At 39.7% G+C, this 17,434-nt stretch overlaps 1 protein-coding gene across 2 annotated transcripts; it reads left to right on the forward strand.

Moving 5' to 3' along the window:
* The first annotated feature begins 1,233 nt into the window (after positions 1 to 1,233).
* LOC110096562 (eukaryotic translation initiation factor 4G) lies at positions 1,234 to 16,982 on the forward strand. Of its 2 annotated transcripts, none has more exons than XM_020822579.2 (10): positions 1,234 to 1,456; positions 1,550 to 1,783; positions 1,895 to 2,019; positions 2,189 to 2,302; positions 2,532 to 2,596; positions 2,703 to 2,759; positions 3,147 to 4,580; positions 4,711 to 8,000; positions 16,043 to 16,237; positions 16,337 to 16,982. In XM_020822579.2, exons 2-10 carry the CDS (start codon positions 1,587 to 1,589, stop codon positions 16,668 to 16,670), a joined length of 5,811 nt encoding a protein of 1,936 aa, XP_020678238.1. In that variant the 5' UTR covers positions 1,234 to 1,456; positions 1,550 to 1,586; the 3' UTR covers positions 16,671 to 16,982. The 2 variants fall into 2 exon arrangements, with proteins under 2 accessions (XP_020678238.1, XP_020678239.1); XM_020822580.2 differs by having other exon boundaries at positions 1,895 to 2,013.
* Positions 16,983 to 17,434: the final 452 nt, after the last annotated feature.

Here is a 17,434-nt window from a genome sequence, read left to right on the forward strand (position 1 = left end):
TTCAGGTGGGGAGCGAAAAGAGAAGCTTTACATGTGCAATGAATTTAGAATTCCTTCCCTCGGAGGAGCCATAATATGAAAAAGAGGCGCAAGAAGAAGAAAAAAAAAAGATAGATATTATAGAGCAGTTTGGGGACTGGCTATATTTAAAAAAAAACATGAAATAAACAAAATTAACCTTAGTGGTGTTAGCCTATCAGTTTATCAGATATCAGCACAATAATAGCCTTAAGATTCGTTCCTCAGTTTGTTAATATGGTTTAACTTTCAATTACAATATTAAAAACGTGTAAGAAGTAACAGCAATCACTATCGAAATATTTTGAAGTTATTTGAATGAATATAAAGTAAAAATAGGTAATTATTTATTTTTATTGACATAAAATAAATGTAATTACGGGTGTCAATTTCCGGTCACGAGTCGAGTTCGTGTCAAATCCAAAATTGACCTGACAATATTTGGGTCAATTCAAACTTGACCCGACTAGTTTCGGGTCAGGGTCAACCCGACATGACCCAAATGATTCGGGATTGACAAAAAATTACTAGTTTTTGGGTCAATCTCGGATTTCTGAATCAAATACAAGTTTTTTGGGTCAATTTCGGGTTTCTGGGTCAACCAGAAACCGAACCCAACCCGTTTCAGATCCGGGTTGACCTTAACACATAATTTTCGGGTCGGATTCTCGGGTCGTGTCAAATATTGACACCCTAAATGTAATGTAAAACCAATGAGTTGTGGTAGCAAATGGGCGATTCTAGGGGTGGTGATGGCAGTTGGAGGCGGCCAGCGGCGACAATCGATGGTGGTGAGATTAGGCTGACGACAACAATAGCAATGACAAAGAATGTATAGTATATTTAGAACTCAATTAAATCTAAACACTAAAATTGAACTAGATTGTAAATTTCAAATAATTCAAATTTCTTAAGTTTTTTTTACTGCAGTAATAATTTCTTAAATGCTACTATATATTCATTATGATCTCATCATATGCATCTGAAATAAATCAGATGTTTAATGAATAAGTCATATTAAGTAAATGAGGTGCCATTGTTCATGTTCATTACTGCACGTTTTTAATACTATTTTAGAAATTTTAATTTTATTAACATACTGAGAAGCGAAGCTTAAGGCTAATTTTGTGCTGGTAACCGGTAAACTGATAGGCTAACACCACTGGGGTTAATTTCTGTTTATTTCCTTTGTTTTACTGCAAAACTCTTCTGTAACATTTTTTTGTTCTCGCTTCTCTTTTCAATACCATCGCTTCTCCGGGAGAAGGAACCCTTATTCGGCTCCTCTCCATTTTCTCTCTCTCCCTATCTACCTTGCAAACTGTTTCTTCGTTCGTCTCCGGCAGGCCTTATGATTTCCGGCGGCATCATCGGCAAGACGTGCGTTTCCGGCTGAGGAAACCCTAATCTCATACCTTCTCTTGTCTGTATTTCGAAGGTACGGATTCAGATTTTCCTGTGATCTCTTCGCTTTTCAATCTATCAGATTGGGTGATATTTTTTTTTTTTTTACTATTTGTCTTTATTTTAGGAATCGTGGAGGAGAGGAGGAAGTGAGAGTTGGATTTATGTCCCATAATCAATCAAGGTTTGAGAAGACCGAGGGGCATCTTAAAAGACCCGGTCGATCAGGTAGCCTAGGGAAGAACAAGGGATTTTCCAGCGGCGGCAAGGGCGGTGGCCCCCCCGCCACGGCTCCTGCACTTTCGTCTTCCTCTGCCCTGCCCCCTCCGTCAGCATCTCTTGAGTCTTCTAATAATCGAAGGTGATGCCTTTTTTATTTATTATTTATTTATTGTGCAGAAGTAATGTTTGCCTGACTAGGGTTTTCTGCTGGTCTGGTATTAACATTTGCTTTCATCCATGTGGGCTATAGCGTCAAGAAAACTGTTAATGGACAAGGAGAGCAAACTAGGGCAAATCCGGTTATTTCGAATTCTGACGCAGGAACGCGGGCCGTACCAAATGGAGCTCACTCAGTAACCCCTTCACATGGTATCGGTCTGTATAACCCGCTTTCTTTAATCTCTAAAATATATTTGCAACTGTGAAAAAACTTCAACATCTAAATTTAAATTTCAAGCTTCGATCTTTGTATCATTGATTGATCGATAGAAAAATACCTATTTTTGAGTCATACTTCTATTTTCACCTGCTTTATGTGCTGCAGGGCCATTAAATGGACTCGAATCAGGGAGTGCTAAGCCAGTTGATTCCAGCAATAAGAAAATTTCCAGAGCTGTTCCAAAGGCACCGGCTGCTCAGTCTGCAGTGGCTACTCCAGGTTCTGTTCGATCATCATAAGTGTTACGTATTTTTAGCCTTGTTTTCTTCACTGCTTATCTGTTTATGTTGAGCCAACTCAATTTGGGCATCCTGCTCAATTAGTGCCAGTTCTCATACTTGGTATATATATATATTGATGGGTTTCTATGATGTTTTTCACCCTACTTCAGAATAGAGGTCTGCTTTTATTTTTCAATGCTTATACTAATTCTTGATAATTCATACAGGGGATGAATGTGGACCGTATCTTCAGTTTGGGACCATAAGTCCTGGGATTATGAATGGGATGCAGGTATTTCTGCACTTAGTTTTTTTCTGGACATTTCATATTCTCTTTATTATTCTTTGGTTTATTATGTTAGGTAACATGAGTTTGTAATTTGTATTTTGAAATGTAGGTTCCTGCTAGAACATGCTCAGCTCCACCAAATCTGGATGAGCAGAAACGTGATCAGGTTACTGATTTGTTTTCTATTGCAGTTTTATTATTTTCTTCATTATGAAATATAGGCAATCAGCCTGTATTTCTTTCTTCCCACCGTTTTTATTTTTATTTTTTGTTGCTTGCGCATGCATTTGTATGTGTAAATGCTGCCCTTTTAGCGGGGCTTGCCATATGAGATTCTGACCTGTCTATTTGAAAATTTTCCCTAAAGTTGACATCATAACATGCATTCCATGTTGTTAGGAAAACTATATTTTGTAAAATGGACATTTCTTCAACTTGATTGAATTATGTGTTAACTGATACTGTTGAAATTAGTGCAAAGTGATCTTAAATTATTCTAGATAAATTGGTGCTGTTAAATTGATGTTTTTTTTTATATATTTCCATGATTCAGGCCCGCCATGATTCAGTTAGGGTTGCACCTGCACTGCCTATACCATCTGCCCCAAAACCGCAACAGGCCTTGCAACAACCACCACCACAACAACCACTGCTGCAGCAGAAGCAGCAGCAAATATTGAAAGACTCGGGTGGCTTTAATCAAGTTGGTAGTAGGGAATCTCATCCTCCTATTTATCCAAAGAGGGATATGCATGTGCCCATTCCCTCCATTCCGAACGCATCACCAGCAAGATCTTCGGTTCTTAATGTAGGTGGAATGCCGATGCACGTTCCTTTTCAACAGCCACAAATCCCTTTGCAATTTAGTGGTCCAAACTTGCAGATTTCGTCACAGGGAATTGTACCCAGTTCCTTGCAAATGCCAATGACGCTGCCTGCAGGAAATGCCCCCCAAGTTCCTCAACAGTTGTTTGTTCCTAATATTCAGTCTCATTCACTGCAACCTCCAGCAATCATGGCCCAGGGACAAAGCTTGGGATATACAGCTCAATTAGGTCACCAAATGCCTCCTCAGTTAGGCAGCATAGGAGTTGGAATTACACCACAATTTCATCAACAACAACCTGGAAATTTCGGTTCTCAACGGAAGGCTGTGAAGATAACTCATCCAGAAACTCATGAGGAGCTTAAACTTGATAAAAGAACTAATTTGCAAACTGATGCTGGTACCACGGGGCAAAGGCAAATTCCAAATGCAACATCGCAGTCCCAGCCTCATCCAACATTTAATCAACAGATCAGTTATTATCCAGCAACTTTTAACCCACCCCCAATGTATTACCCTTCTTCTCTTCCCCTGTCAAGTACCCAGATGACTACAGGTCCCCAGGCTGCAAGATACGGCTATACAGTTGGTCAAAATGGGCATACCATTTCATTCATGAATCCGTCACCTCTTAACTCAGCTATGGGTGGCAGACCTGGGCTTCCACCTCCATTGCATGGTTTGCCAGAAGCAGTCAATTCAGAAGTATCATCAGTTTCTGCCTCATTAGCTGCGGCAGCACAAATGATAATTAAACCTGCAGAAAAAGTTGGGACACCATCAGTAAGAATTAGCATGCCTATCACTAAGCCCGAATCACCAAAGCTGTCTGAGTTATTTGGGGATGTTCCTGCTGCTCCTCAGCCAAAGGATAAGGAAATTGTCTCACAAAACACAATTATAATGCAGAAGAAAAATTTTGAAGCACCTGTAACTGATTCTTCTTCCTCTACAACTGATAAGAACTTGATAAGAGTATCTGCAGTGGTTTCAGGGCATATTAATAAGTCTGAAGCTTCTTCTTTAGCTCGTACTGTTGGGAGTTTTACATCTGCTGTGGCAGAGAAAGATGGCTGGAAAAAGGAAGCTTTAAAGTCAGAATCTCTAAAGGATGACCAGACAAGATTAAATAAAAAAGAGCTTAAGCATTCTCAGCAACAGGTGTTTCTTTTCTAAGTTTTGTTATTCTTCTTAAGTCCTAGCTTGTTGAATGTAAATGCATATTTATTTTGTTTTAATCTAATTCAATATGAAAATAATCTAACAAATCTGGATGTGATGGGTGATACAGATAGATGCATTAGACGATGCTGGGAACCTGATAATGCACTCTGCAAAGACTGTCATGGACAAAAAATTGACAAATGCAGTTGGACATTCAGTATCCAATGATTCTGTCGCCATTCATTCAGCTTCAGCTGCTGATTCTTTCTTTTCTGTGACCAATTCGCATTCAACCATCAGGGAATCTAAAACTTCTGAACTGGATGAGAAGAACGATGCAGCCGGAGCTTTAGGTCCTTCTATAGCTACATTGGAGGAGGAACCATCTGAGGCTGTCGGTTCAAATTGTTCTGATCCTGTAGAGCTAGCCGGTGACAGACTTTCTATTGAAGAGGAAGGTCATTTAGAAGCATCTAGTTCAAGTACTGATGTGGATAGGCTTATTTTAGGAACTTCTGGTGTTTCTCTTGGCAGTTCTAAAACTTTGGTTGTTGGACAAATACAAGAAAATTTGCCTGAATCAGAATGTGGCAAGGGTGAAATATCTGGTTGTGATTTATTAGGTGGCAGTGCTCCTCTTTCCATCATAGACTCTTCTGATGAGACAGCTGGTATACTAATTCCGGAAGCAGAAAATGAGACTGGTTTGAAGCTTTGTGACGGTGATGACCTACAGTTTACCAGCCTCGAGAAAGATGGGGGTTACTCAGTCCCGAAGAGGGCAACGGTGTCAAATGTGCTTACCTCAACATTCTCTGATAGAAAGGATACTGAAGTTGCCCCTTTTGATCAGGCTTCCTTCACTCCTGCTAATGATACTAAAATTTCAGCTACTGATTCTACAATCTATAAATGTGAAACGTGTTCTGAGAATGTTGCTGCTGGTGAACATGTCATTTCGTTGTTGGAAATTGCCTCCATGTCTTTAGGTTCAGAAATAAAAGATAAACCTGGAGCTAAAACTGTGGAGCTTTCTTCATCAACCCACACACTCTCAGTGCTTTCAGGTTTGCCGAACAAGCCTTCTTTAGAGCCAACTTTAACTAAGACTAATAAAAAGAAGAAGAAGAAGGAAATTCTTTCAAAGGCTGATGCTGCTGGTTCCTCTGATTTGTATAATGCATATAAGGGCCCAGATCAAAAGCTGGACACATTCAGTACCACAGAAACTATTGAAAGTTCTTCGGCAGCAAATTCAAAGAATAACACTGTTGAACATCACACTGATGTTGATGTTGCTATTGAGCTGGAGGAGCAGTCTAAATCTGAAATCGAGGACTGGGAGGATGCTGCTGATGCATCTACTCCAAAATTGACATCAGATTATCGTGGGCTGGCTCATGTGGAAAAGAAGATGCTTGTTGAATGTGGAAATGAGTCTACTGGCAAAAGGAAATATTCTATAGATTTCTTATTAACCTTTTTAGAGAAATGCAAGGATCTTCCCTTAGGGTTTGAAGTTGGATCTGACATAGCAGACATTTTTATGTGTGTTCAAGCAGGTCTGTCCCGTGGTACTGACCGTGACATTTTATCTAGTCCTGGAAGAGTTATCGATAGATCTCCAGGTGTTTCTCGGGGTGATCGACGTATGGTTGGGATTACGGATGATGATAGGTGGATGAAAGGATCCGGTGCTTTCCGCATTGATCTTGGTCATGGAGTTGCTGCTATGAATGTTCGTCCTGGCCAAGGAGTTAACCAGGGTGTCCTCAGAAATCCACGTTTACAGTCTTCCAACCAGTTATCTGGTGGAATACTTTCTGGTCCTATGCAATCTTTGACATCTCAGGGAGGGATAGCAAGGAATAATTCTGATGCTGACAGATGGCAGCGAGCCACTGGCACTCAAAGAGGCTTGATGCCTCCTCCGCAGGGATCTATGCAAGTAATGCACAAGTCTGCTAATAGATACGAAGTTGGCAAAGTATCTGATGAAGAAGAGCAGAAACAGAGACAATTGAAGGCTATATTGAACAAATTAACACCTCAAAATTTTGAGAAACTATTTGCCAAAGTTAAGGAGGTCAACATTGACAACACAAATACTCTTACTGGGGTTATCTCTCAGATTTTTGACAAAGCATTGATGGAGCCAACTTTCTGCGAAATGTATGCTGATTTCTGCTTCCATCTTGCTGGTGACTTGCCTGATTTTGTTGAAGACAATGAAAAGGTTACTTTTAAAAGGTTGCTTTTGAACAAATGTCAGGAAGAATTTGAACGAGGGGAAAGGGAGGAAGCTGAAGCTGACAAAGCTGAAGAAGAAGGTGAAGTTCATCACTCAGAAGCAGAAAGGGAGGAAAAAAGAATCCAGGCAAGAAGGCGCATGCTGGGAAATATTCGTTTAATTGGAGAACTTTATAAAAAAAAGATGTTAACTGAGGGTATTATGCATGGATGCATCCATAAACTGTTGGGGCAGTATCAGAACCCTGATGAAGAGAATATTGAAGCCTTGTGCAAATTGATGAGTACCATAGGAGAGATGATAGACCATTCCAGAACCAGGGAACGTATGGATGCTTATTTTGAGATGATGGCGCAGCTCTCCACAAACCAGAAACTTTCTTCTCGGGTTAGGTTCATGCTCAAGGACACAATTGATCTTAGAAAGAACAAATGGCAGCAGAGAAGGAAGGTTGAAGGTCCAAAGAAGATTGATGATGTACACAGAGATGCAGCTCAAGAGCGACAAGCCCAAACTACCAGATTGGCACGAGGTCCTATTATATCTTCAAAACGTGGGCTGCCTACTGATTATGGTTACAGAGGGTCCACAATACTGAATTCTCCAACTTCACAGCCGACTGGTAGTATTCGTGGTCTTCCCGGGCAGCTTCGAGGTCCGGGTAGCCAAGATGTTCGGTTGGATAATAGGAATCAGTTTGAGAATAGGGTGATATCTTCAGTTCCTCTCCCTCAAAGGCCTGCAGATGTTGGTTCCATTACACTGGGTCCTCAAGGAGGTCTTGCAAAGGGAATGTCTGGCAGAGGACAAGGACTTGTGTCAAATGCCCCTTTGTCTGATTCTCATAGATTAGCATCTGGTCCTAATGGTTTCAGTTCTACCCATGATAGAATACCTTCTACCTCTAGAGAAGAAAGCATGCCAAAGTATTTGACAGATAGATCATCAGTGTTAATAAATGATCAAACAAGCTCTCAAGATCGGAGCTCTGGTTTTGGTATTAGAGATCCACGTTATGTGGATCGTGTTCTTGATAGATCCGGGGGAGCTGCTACAGGGAGGAGACCTGGTTCTTCAGGTGGCAGAACAAGCGCTTCTGACTCCAAAGCCTTGTCTGAAGACACGCTACGGAAAAAGTCAATATCAACTATACATGAATTCTATAGGTAACGTTTTATATAAAAGATTACATAAATCTTCAAGTCTTGCTGGACACGGAACTGAGGAATATATTGGATAAATTTAGAATAATTAAAATTCTAATAAATCATATAATAGCATGAATGAATAGCAAAATTTCAGTAGTATAATTTAGATATGGCATCAAACATATTAAAAAGTTAAATTATGTTATTTTTTCAGATTAAACATATTTTGTTTTAGATTGTTTGCTATATAACTGTTGTGGTATGATTCGTGAAAAAACTTATTATTTTTCGTGCATTTATTTAAAATAAAGTGCCTTTTCCCGTAGTTGTTTGTTTTGTCAAATAAAATGTATACAAATTCCTAACTTAGCTGCCTTTGCGTTATGCTTGGTGGGCCAAAATGAGAGAAAGTTGAAGGTCTGCGCGTTGGAATTTTAAATTAAAGGAGAGGTATTAGAAATTAGTATGCATTATAGTTTCGTTTAGTGAGTTAATAGTGACAAACTGACAATGAATTATACTGAGGTTTTAGGATACAGCACAAGGAGAACTAACGATTATGTTGGAATTAAGTATTACAGCGTGAAGCTAATTACACTAAAGGCTGAAGCTATATACCACAAAACAACAACAGTATTATAGGAAAATTTAAAACAAATTATTTGTGGATTTACATATTTGAATTTGTTGGGTTCTTCTGTAACCTAATTGAGAGACCCACCCAATTTTAGGTGGAGTAGAGAGGGTTCACGCTTAGCCAAACGCTGTGGATCTTTAATGCTATGTGATATCTATTGCCATCTTGGTTTAGTTTAAACAAGTTTTGTCTTGTTGCTGATGACTATCAGAAGGGGGAAAATTGATAAAAGGACCTCCTCCTCCTTTATTTGCTTCTCGTAATTTTGTTCTTTTTATAATATATCTAAACGATTCTTATGCACATATGCTTTTCCATTTATAGGCACACACTTGTCTATATAAACATTTCCTTCCATTGATTTTGTGAGTGCACACTTGTGTTGCTTGTTACTGTACATTGAAAGTTATCCCAAACTCTAGGCTTCTTTTGGGACAACTTTCTTGATGCTTTGTTTTTCAGGTTACAATCATAATTTATGTTTGACCATTGCTTCTAAAAAAATTTTATACTAGGAAGCTTCTTTTTACATGCCATCTTACAAAAAGTTGTAGCCGTCTCAAACAAACTCTTAGTTGAATCTTTGATGTTCATTAAAAGTGATTTTTTTTTTGCTAACAATTATAAGAGCTGTTAAACTTTCTCAAAAATTTGATTAATTGCTTCGTTGTTGTAATTGGATATGACATGATGAACATATCGACCTTTTAAAATGCAACAACACTAGGTTTGCTTTAGCATGCTGCTTGGTAAAGGCTTTTTGATGGACCGGCTAAGACGGTAGGACCCACTAGGGTGGGCGACAAGCAAGAAGATAGAGGGGCTCAAAGGGGAAAGATTCAACCTTTAAATACCATAGAAAATTAAAATTCGGAGGGAATTATGAATGTTTATTTAGGGAAAGGTGGCTGATTTGAATTCAGATTTGCTATGAAAGATTTATTTAGAGAGAGGTGGCTGATTTGAATTCAAATTTGGTAGGGAATTAGGAAAGATTTATTCAGGGATAGGTGGCTAATATGAATTCAGATTGGGAGGGAGTTATGAAAGATTTATTTAGGGAAATGAGGCTAATTTGAATTCAGATTTGCTATGAAAGATTTATTTAGAGAAAGGTGGCTGATTTGAATTCAAATTTGGTAGGGAATTAGGAAAGATTTATTCAGGGATAGGTGGCTAATGTGAATTCAGATTGGGAGGGAGTCATGAAAGATTTATTTAGGGAAATGAGGCTAATTTGAATTCAAATTTGGGAGGAGCTAGGAAAGATTTATTTAGAGAAAGGGAGTTGATTTGAATTTAGAATTGAGAGAGAAGTTGGAAGATTTATATTAGGGTTAATATGGTTGTTTTATTTCATCATGCTATTAGTGTTTTGCTGTAGTTTTTTCCTGGAGTTATTCCTAGCGGCGCCTAGGGTTTGTGGAGAGCCGATCTACCTCTCGAATAGTAGATCAACTTGTTTCTTTGTTTGTTGTGCTGAAATAAACATCTTTCTCACTGATTTCTATTGTCTTTTATTTTTGTTATTATTGTTTTTGTTGTGTGGAGATCAGATTCCTATCAAATTGGTATCGGAGCACTTCTTTGGTATCTATGGAGGCTAAGAAAGTGGATACTTTGGAAGATAAACTAGGAGAAAAAGTTGTTCAACTCAAATCTGAGGTTGAGGAACGAATTTTCATCCATGGAAAGAAGGTTTTCCAATCTAGAGAACATGATGAAGAAAATATTGGAGCTTCGCACCCAACTGGTAACATCAGAAGTGAGAGCACCAGCAGGTGGCCAAGGAAGTAGGGGAAACCCCAATAGCGCCACCATGGGGAATGATCGAGAAGCATAAATCTTGGGCGACAGGAAAAATATGTTGCCTCTTGAATCGATAACCAAGAGAAATTGGGAGGAAGATACGAGGAGGGCTGATTTTTAGGAAGACTTCTATGAAAGGAGGGCGGGTGGGAGAGAACAATGGAGATATCACAACAATTGCCACATGGGAGGAGCCGGAGGTGGAAGAGGAAGTTGGGGTGGAGGGTATCTGAGAGTGAGAAAGTTAAAGATGTTCGTTGATACGTCTTGGCACCAAAAACAACAAAATACTCCAAAGGATTCCACACAAAAACTGATTTTTATTGATAAAGAGAACAAATACAAACAAAACAAAATACAATGACCCTCTTTTGAGAGGACCACATCTCCCAAATCCTAGACGTCGCTAGGATCCCTCACACAAAGAACTATAGTACTCAAAACAAAATTCTGCATAAGAATAAAATAAATCATACTATAGACTTAAATGAGCTTCCTCCTTCCCTCCTAAATCAACCTCCTTCCTAAAGTTTTCCCCTTCTCAATTTGAAATTCAATTAGGAAATGATTTCCTAATTGATTTCCTCCTAATTTCATAATTGATTTCCTCCAAATATAATGCATTAATTTCTAATTGATTTTCTCCTAATATAATGCATTAATTTCCTGCTGGCCCCACCCCCTTAACTGTCTCTCTCTCTCCTTGTTCGTCAGCTCCACCTAGGCCCCACCTGGGCTGGAATTTGCTTCTATTGTATCAATACTCCTCTAAAAGTCCCACCTTATCCTCAAGGTGGAATGCAGGGAACTGCTGCTGCATAGTCTAGTAGGACTCCCATGTGGCCTTGTGCTTCAATAGGCCCTTCTACCTAATCAACACTTCCTATCTTCCTCTTGCTCCGGTTCGTACTCATGCAACATCCAGTGGTTCCAACAACACCTGCATGTCCTCTGTCAAGGTCGGGGGTGTCGAGGAAGGAATATGCTCTTTTATCACCCGTCGCAACTGGTACACATGAAATATTGGATGGATGGATGTCGATGGTGGTAATTGTAGGCGATAAGCCACAACCCCTATGCGCTCCACTATCTCGTAGGGCCCAAAATATCGGGGGGATAACTTATCATTACGTCTCTGTGCCAGGATTTTGTGTCTGTATGGGCGAAGCTTTAAGTAAACTATCCCCCAACTCAACTATATGTCACACCTATGTGCATCTGCCTTCTTCTTCATAATTTGTTGAGCTCTCAACATATGTCCCTTCAGCTCCACCGAAATCCCGTCTTTGTTCTTCAAGTAGTGTTCTATCGAAGCCACCGGTGTACTACCTTGCCCATATTATATTAAGCTAAACGGGTCTTGTCCGTACAACACTTTGAACGATTTAGTATACTCTGTCGAATGTAAGATGTGTTATACCAATACTCTGTCCAAGCCAACTACTTGGCCTACAACTTGGGTCAATATGATATAAAGCACCTTAGATAGGTCTCCACACTATGATTGACCACCTTTGTCTTCCCATCCACTCGAGAATGATAAATAGTGCTTCTTTTAGGATCTTCCCTTGCATTTTGAATAATTCCTTCCAAAACTAGCTCAGGAAGATCTTGTTCCTATCTGATATAATCACTTCTGATATTCCATGAAGTACCACCACTTCCCTCATAAAAATTGTTGCTACTGATATTGTTGTATAGGGGTAGCGAAGGGGAATGAAATGAGCATATTTATTTAACTGGTCCACTACCACCAATCGTGTAACCTTCTGATTTAGGCAACCCTTCAATGAAATCCATGGTCACCTCCTCCCACATCTTTTCCGACAGAGCTAGCGACTTAAGGAGCCCTCCTGGAAACATTGTTAAATACTTGTGCCTCTTTCATATAACACAGCTAGCCACCATTTTCTCAACATCATTCTGCATCCCCTCCTAGTATAGCTCAACAGATAACTAACGATAAGTCTTTCGATCCCCTGAATGCCCTCTCATGGCTGTCCCATGAAACTCCTAGAATAAGCTAGGGTTGTAGGTAGAGGTTTTTGGAAGCACAAACTGGCTTTCATGAAGCAACTTTTGTCCTACTACTGAATATCTTGGATGATTATCCTTGTTTCCTGCCAGCTCCTCCCTAATTCTCTTTTGGCTTGTATCTTTTTTGCTCTCTCCTTAGTGATTCTTAGTCAACCACCCAGGGTACAGACAATGTCATCATCTGGGGTTCCCCATGCACCTGAAATCTGAATAAACCATATGCTGCTTTGTTCTCAACTCCGGGTCGGTATTGGATTTCCTCATTTGATGCTCCTTAGTGACCATTCTTTGTTCCAACAAATACTTGAAACTTCTCTGGTTAGTTCTGAAGATGGAATGTCTTTTGAGGAGATACGACTGCCATTTCCGAATAGTCAGCACAATCGCCATCAGCTCCCTCTCGTAAACCGACTTAAACTTGGTCGAGCTGTCAACACCTGGCTGAAATAGACCACTGATCCATTTGAGCATGACCTCAATCTTACTCTGATTAGCAACAACTCCCTCTTGAGATATCATATGCCCTAAGTACTCCACTCTGGGCTTGGCGAAGGAACACTTCTTGTTGGCAAATAAGGAATGCTCCCTTAAGGTCGACAGCACAACTCTCAAGTGCTCCCTTTTGGACATGCTATAAATCAATATGTCGTCAAAGAAAATCAACACAAGCCTTCACAAGTAGGGATGAAATACCCTGTTCATCAGGAATTGGAAGGTTGCCGGTGCGTTAGTGAGACCAAACAACATCATCAAAAACCCATAATACCCTTCATGCGTCCGAAAAGTTGTCTTGTGGGCATCTCCAGGTCGCATCCTTATCTGATGATATCCAGATTTTAAATCGATATTTGAAAATATCATAGATCCATGCAACTCATCTAACAGCTCATCGATGACAGGTATGAAAAACCTGTCTGGTATCGTCTCCTTATTCAAGGCACAATAGTCTACACAGAACCTCCAGCTCCCATCATTCTTCTTCACCTACAATATAGGACTTGAGATAGGGCTCACATTGGGCCTAATTATTTCATCTTTAAGCATCTCTTGAATCAGCTTCACCATCTCATCCTTTTGGATCTGGGGGTATCGGTAGGTTCATATACTTATGGGGGTACTCTCTCCTTTAGAACAATAGAGTGCTTGTGCTTCGGTGGGGGTTTCAACCCCTTGAGAAGATGGAATACCTCCTTGAACTGTTGAAGCAAAGGTTGGACAATGTATGGAATGTCCTCTTTACCCTCTATCTCTCCTCCAAACTCTGGAACTCCCACCAAGAATCCCCCTCCTTCCCCTTGAAGGATACACACCATGGCTTTCAATGAAACCTTGCCTTAGATAAGCTGGGGTCTCCCGTAATTACCACATTTCTTCCCTCCAACTTAATCTCCATGATCAAAGCCTTCTAGTTCACCTTGGTCTCCCCCAAGGTCTGTAGCCATTTCATGCTCAAAATCAAGTCAGTAATTCCCAATTCTAATGGAAGGAAATTATCCCTAATGTGGATCCCTTATAGCACTACCACCAAATCTACCATATCCCTATGCTCCTCTCTACTTTTTTTATACCCATCATCACTCCAAACCCTCTCATGTCTACCAGTTTCAGGCCCAGTTTGTCTACCACCTAATTTGATATGAAGCTGTGGGTAGCCCCGCTGTCCACCAGGATCGCCACTGCCTCTTGTAATAGATATCCTTGTACCTTCGCAGTGTGATTCAAAGTGAATCCCATTGTAGAGTTCAATGAAACTTCAGTCACCTCCAAATTCACGGGCTCCTCTTCCTCTTCTTCCTCTTTTGATTCCTCTTCCTCATCCCACCTCTTCCCCATCACATACAATGAGAACCTGCAATGTGCGCGTTTTACACCTGTTCTGGTGTAAATTTCTCATCGCATGTGAAACATTAGCACTTTTGCTCTCTTGTCTTCTAATTAAGTATAAGTCAACATCTTGAAATCTCCTCTTAGTCAGGCACCGCCCTTCCCTATTTTGGCATCTCCGTTTTAATTGGTACGGTCTACACCCTAGGTGCCAAGAAAGTGGTCACCGTGCAGTAAGATCCTCCTACACTACCCCCTTTACTACTCTTCTATAGTGACTTCTTGTTCTCAATCATTTGTGCCAACTCCATTGCCTCTCTCAGATCTCGGGGTCTTGCCACCAACACTGTTGTCTTCAATTCTGGATTGAGGCCTTTCATGAAGTTGCTTTCCAACATTGCCTCTGATAAACTCTCTACTGTACTGATAGAAGCTCAATTCTTTCGTTGTACTCCATCACTGTGCCATCCTGTGTCAAAACAAATATTTACTTATAGTGATCCCCATCCTGCTAGGCTTGAAAGCGCTCCAATAAGCTTTTCTTGAACTCATCCCTCAACGGATTGGGTACATCATCTCTCGTCATTAGTACCATATCAGTGCCATCTTTTCTAGACATAGAGCGGTGACCATTAGCCTCTCATCTTCTGTCAACCCGCTTACTGTAAAATATCTCTCCACCCAATATATCTACCCATGTACATCCTCCCTTCAAATACATGCATTTTCAGCTTTCTAATCTTTTGATCCTCTCAGTCCCAATGTCCCCTTCATGGCGTGAGCATGGCGGTCCCTCCATGGTTCCCTCTCTTCCCTTCTCCATTCATATTCCCTCCTTCGTCCAAATTCAACCCGCTTGTTCCCTTCTTCCCATTCCCTCCTTCCTACGTGCTCCCAACCCGCTTGTTCTTATTGTTAAAAGACTGGATAAAGATCAGTTGGATCAAATTAATATGGAAGGGATAAGAATACATGGCAAAATTAATGTAACATGTCTTGGAAGGATAAGTTATGCATAATGACTTCTCATGTGGCACTCAATAGCGGCTTGTTCTGTTGTATGGATCCAAATTTCATTGACAACCTAGTTCAGCATGTCATAAGTGAGAGCACTAAGATAAATTTGTCACAAAACTTGAAAGGATAAATGAAGAATTGGGGATATTAGAGGGATGGTTGGAATACATTTATTAAAGTGAAGGTATTGAAAACAAGACTTGGGTGGTTTGAGCATGTACAGTAATGGTAAAAAATTTGACCATTAGACTTAGTAAAAATATTACTGAAAGTATAGAAAAGAAAAGGGTGAACATATGGTAACATAAATATAAGCTGTTCAAAAAGATGCGTCTAAGGTTGGTTAAACACATCTTGTAGCACTCAACAAAAATGAACTATGAATAAGGATTCATACATATGTCCCCAAAATAGTTGGGTGATGTGATGATGATGATGATCTCATGTGGCACTCAATAAAAAGAATGGAGGATCTATTGAATCTCAATTAGCTAGGATGGGGCCAATGATGATGTTGTTTTTATTTTTGGGGAAAAAAAAATGCTCAAGCTTTTACATGTTGTTTTTATCCTTTGTTGTGAGTGTAACAGTCATAACAGATTATGACTTTTTTCCATCTATTCCTCTTTTATTTGGATTATAGTAGGCTGTGTAGGCAATCGCTATTGTTCATGATTAGCTAATGCTTTGCCTACTATTTTATATTTGCTTATTGCTGAAATGTCATCCTTTTCAGTATCCGAGATGAGGACGAGGTTGTTCTGTGCATCAGAGACCTAAGTACGCCAAGTTTCTATCCTTCAATGGTATCACACTGGGTCTCAGACTCTTTTGAAAGGAAAAACATGGAGAGAAGTTTGTTGGCACAACTTATTGTGAACCTAAGCAAGCGTCATGATAGTTTGATTAGTCCATCTCAATTGGTTGAAGGGTATATATCAATTTTCAATGAGATCCCAAAAAAAAAAAAAATGTTAAATGCCTTTTATAAGCGTTTCAATCGTCACTCTGTTTATCTTTTTCTTGTCAGGTTTGAATCTGTTCTCTCGACCTTGGAGGAAACTGTGACTGATGTTCCCAAAGCTGCAGAATTTCTTGGTTATTTTTTTGGAAAAGTTGTTGTGGAGAATCTTGTTCCCTTGAGAGAGATAGGAAAATTGATCCGTGAAGGTGGAGAACAACCTGGATCCCTTGTGGATGCTGGACTTGGGTCGGAGATTCTAGGCAATATATTGGAGTTTGTAAAAATGGAAAAAGGCGATTCCTTTTTGAATGAGATCCGAACAAGCTCCAATCTAAGGTTAGACGACTTCAGACCACCATACTCCTCTGCCAAAACAAAGAAGTTGGATGCATTTCTTTAAAGGTGAAGACTTTTCGTGGCTTCTAATACATTCTTGTTTTGGTTCTCTAGCGTATATCATTTTATTTGATGTTAGGTTTCTTATAGATTATCAGTTTTTACTGACCCCATGTGTTCATTTCTTTTTCTATCCATTGAACAACTTATTTATTACCTGTAGCATGAGGAGTTATAATAGTAATGGAACATGGCAAGTTTTCTTAGCTGCAGCTTTCATTTCCCTTCCCAAACGTCTATTATAGGATAGGTGGATGTATTAGTGCATGTTTCTTAGAGCAAAATTAAGCATTAAGTATATTATTTCTCGTTGTTATGATTGTATTATATAATGCTTTAGAAAGTTTCTTAGTTTAGTAGTTGGGTACTTGATTTAACTTTCTTCTATTGCTGGTCACATTGCAGTTTTGAAAGGGCAGACTGGTTATGTTGCACTTGTAATACTGAGTTGGCACTTGCAATTTTTGTTATCTTCTGTCTCTAGTAGTTTGTGCTATTATGCCTTGAAAGTTGCAGATGTCTACTATTCCTTTATGTATAATTAGTATTTTTGTAATACTGAGTTGGCACTCGCAATTTTTGTGATTCTTACTAATAAAAGAAAATTTCGGGTTTGGGTTGACCCGAACCCGAAACGGGTCAGATTCGGGTTCGACAATTCGACGCGTTTCAAAATTTGGGTCAGGTTTGGGTTGACCCTTTGATTTGAAATTGACCTGTTTTGACCCGAAAACCCGTTTTTGACCCATCAACCCAATATTGACTCGT

Source organism: Dendrobium catenatum, unplaced genomic scaffold (assembly GCF_001605985.2).
Source record: "Dendrobium catenatum unplaced genomic scaffold, ASM160598v2 fragScaff_scaffold_1220, whole genome shotgun sequence".
Taxonomy (NCBI): Eukaryota; Viridiplantae; Streptophyta; class Magnoliopsida; order Asparagales; family Orchidaceae; genus Dendrobium; species Dendrobium catenatum.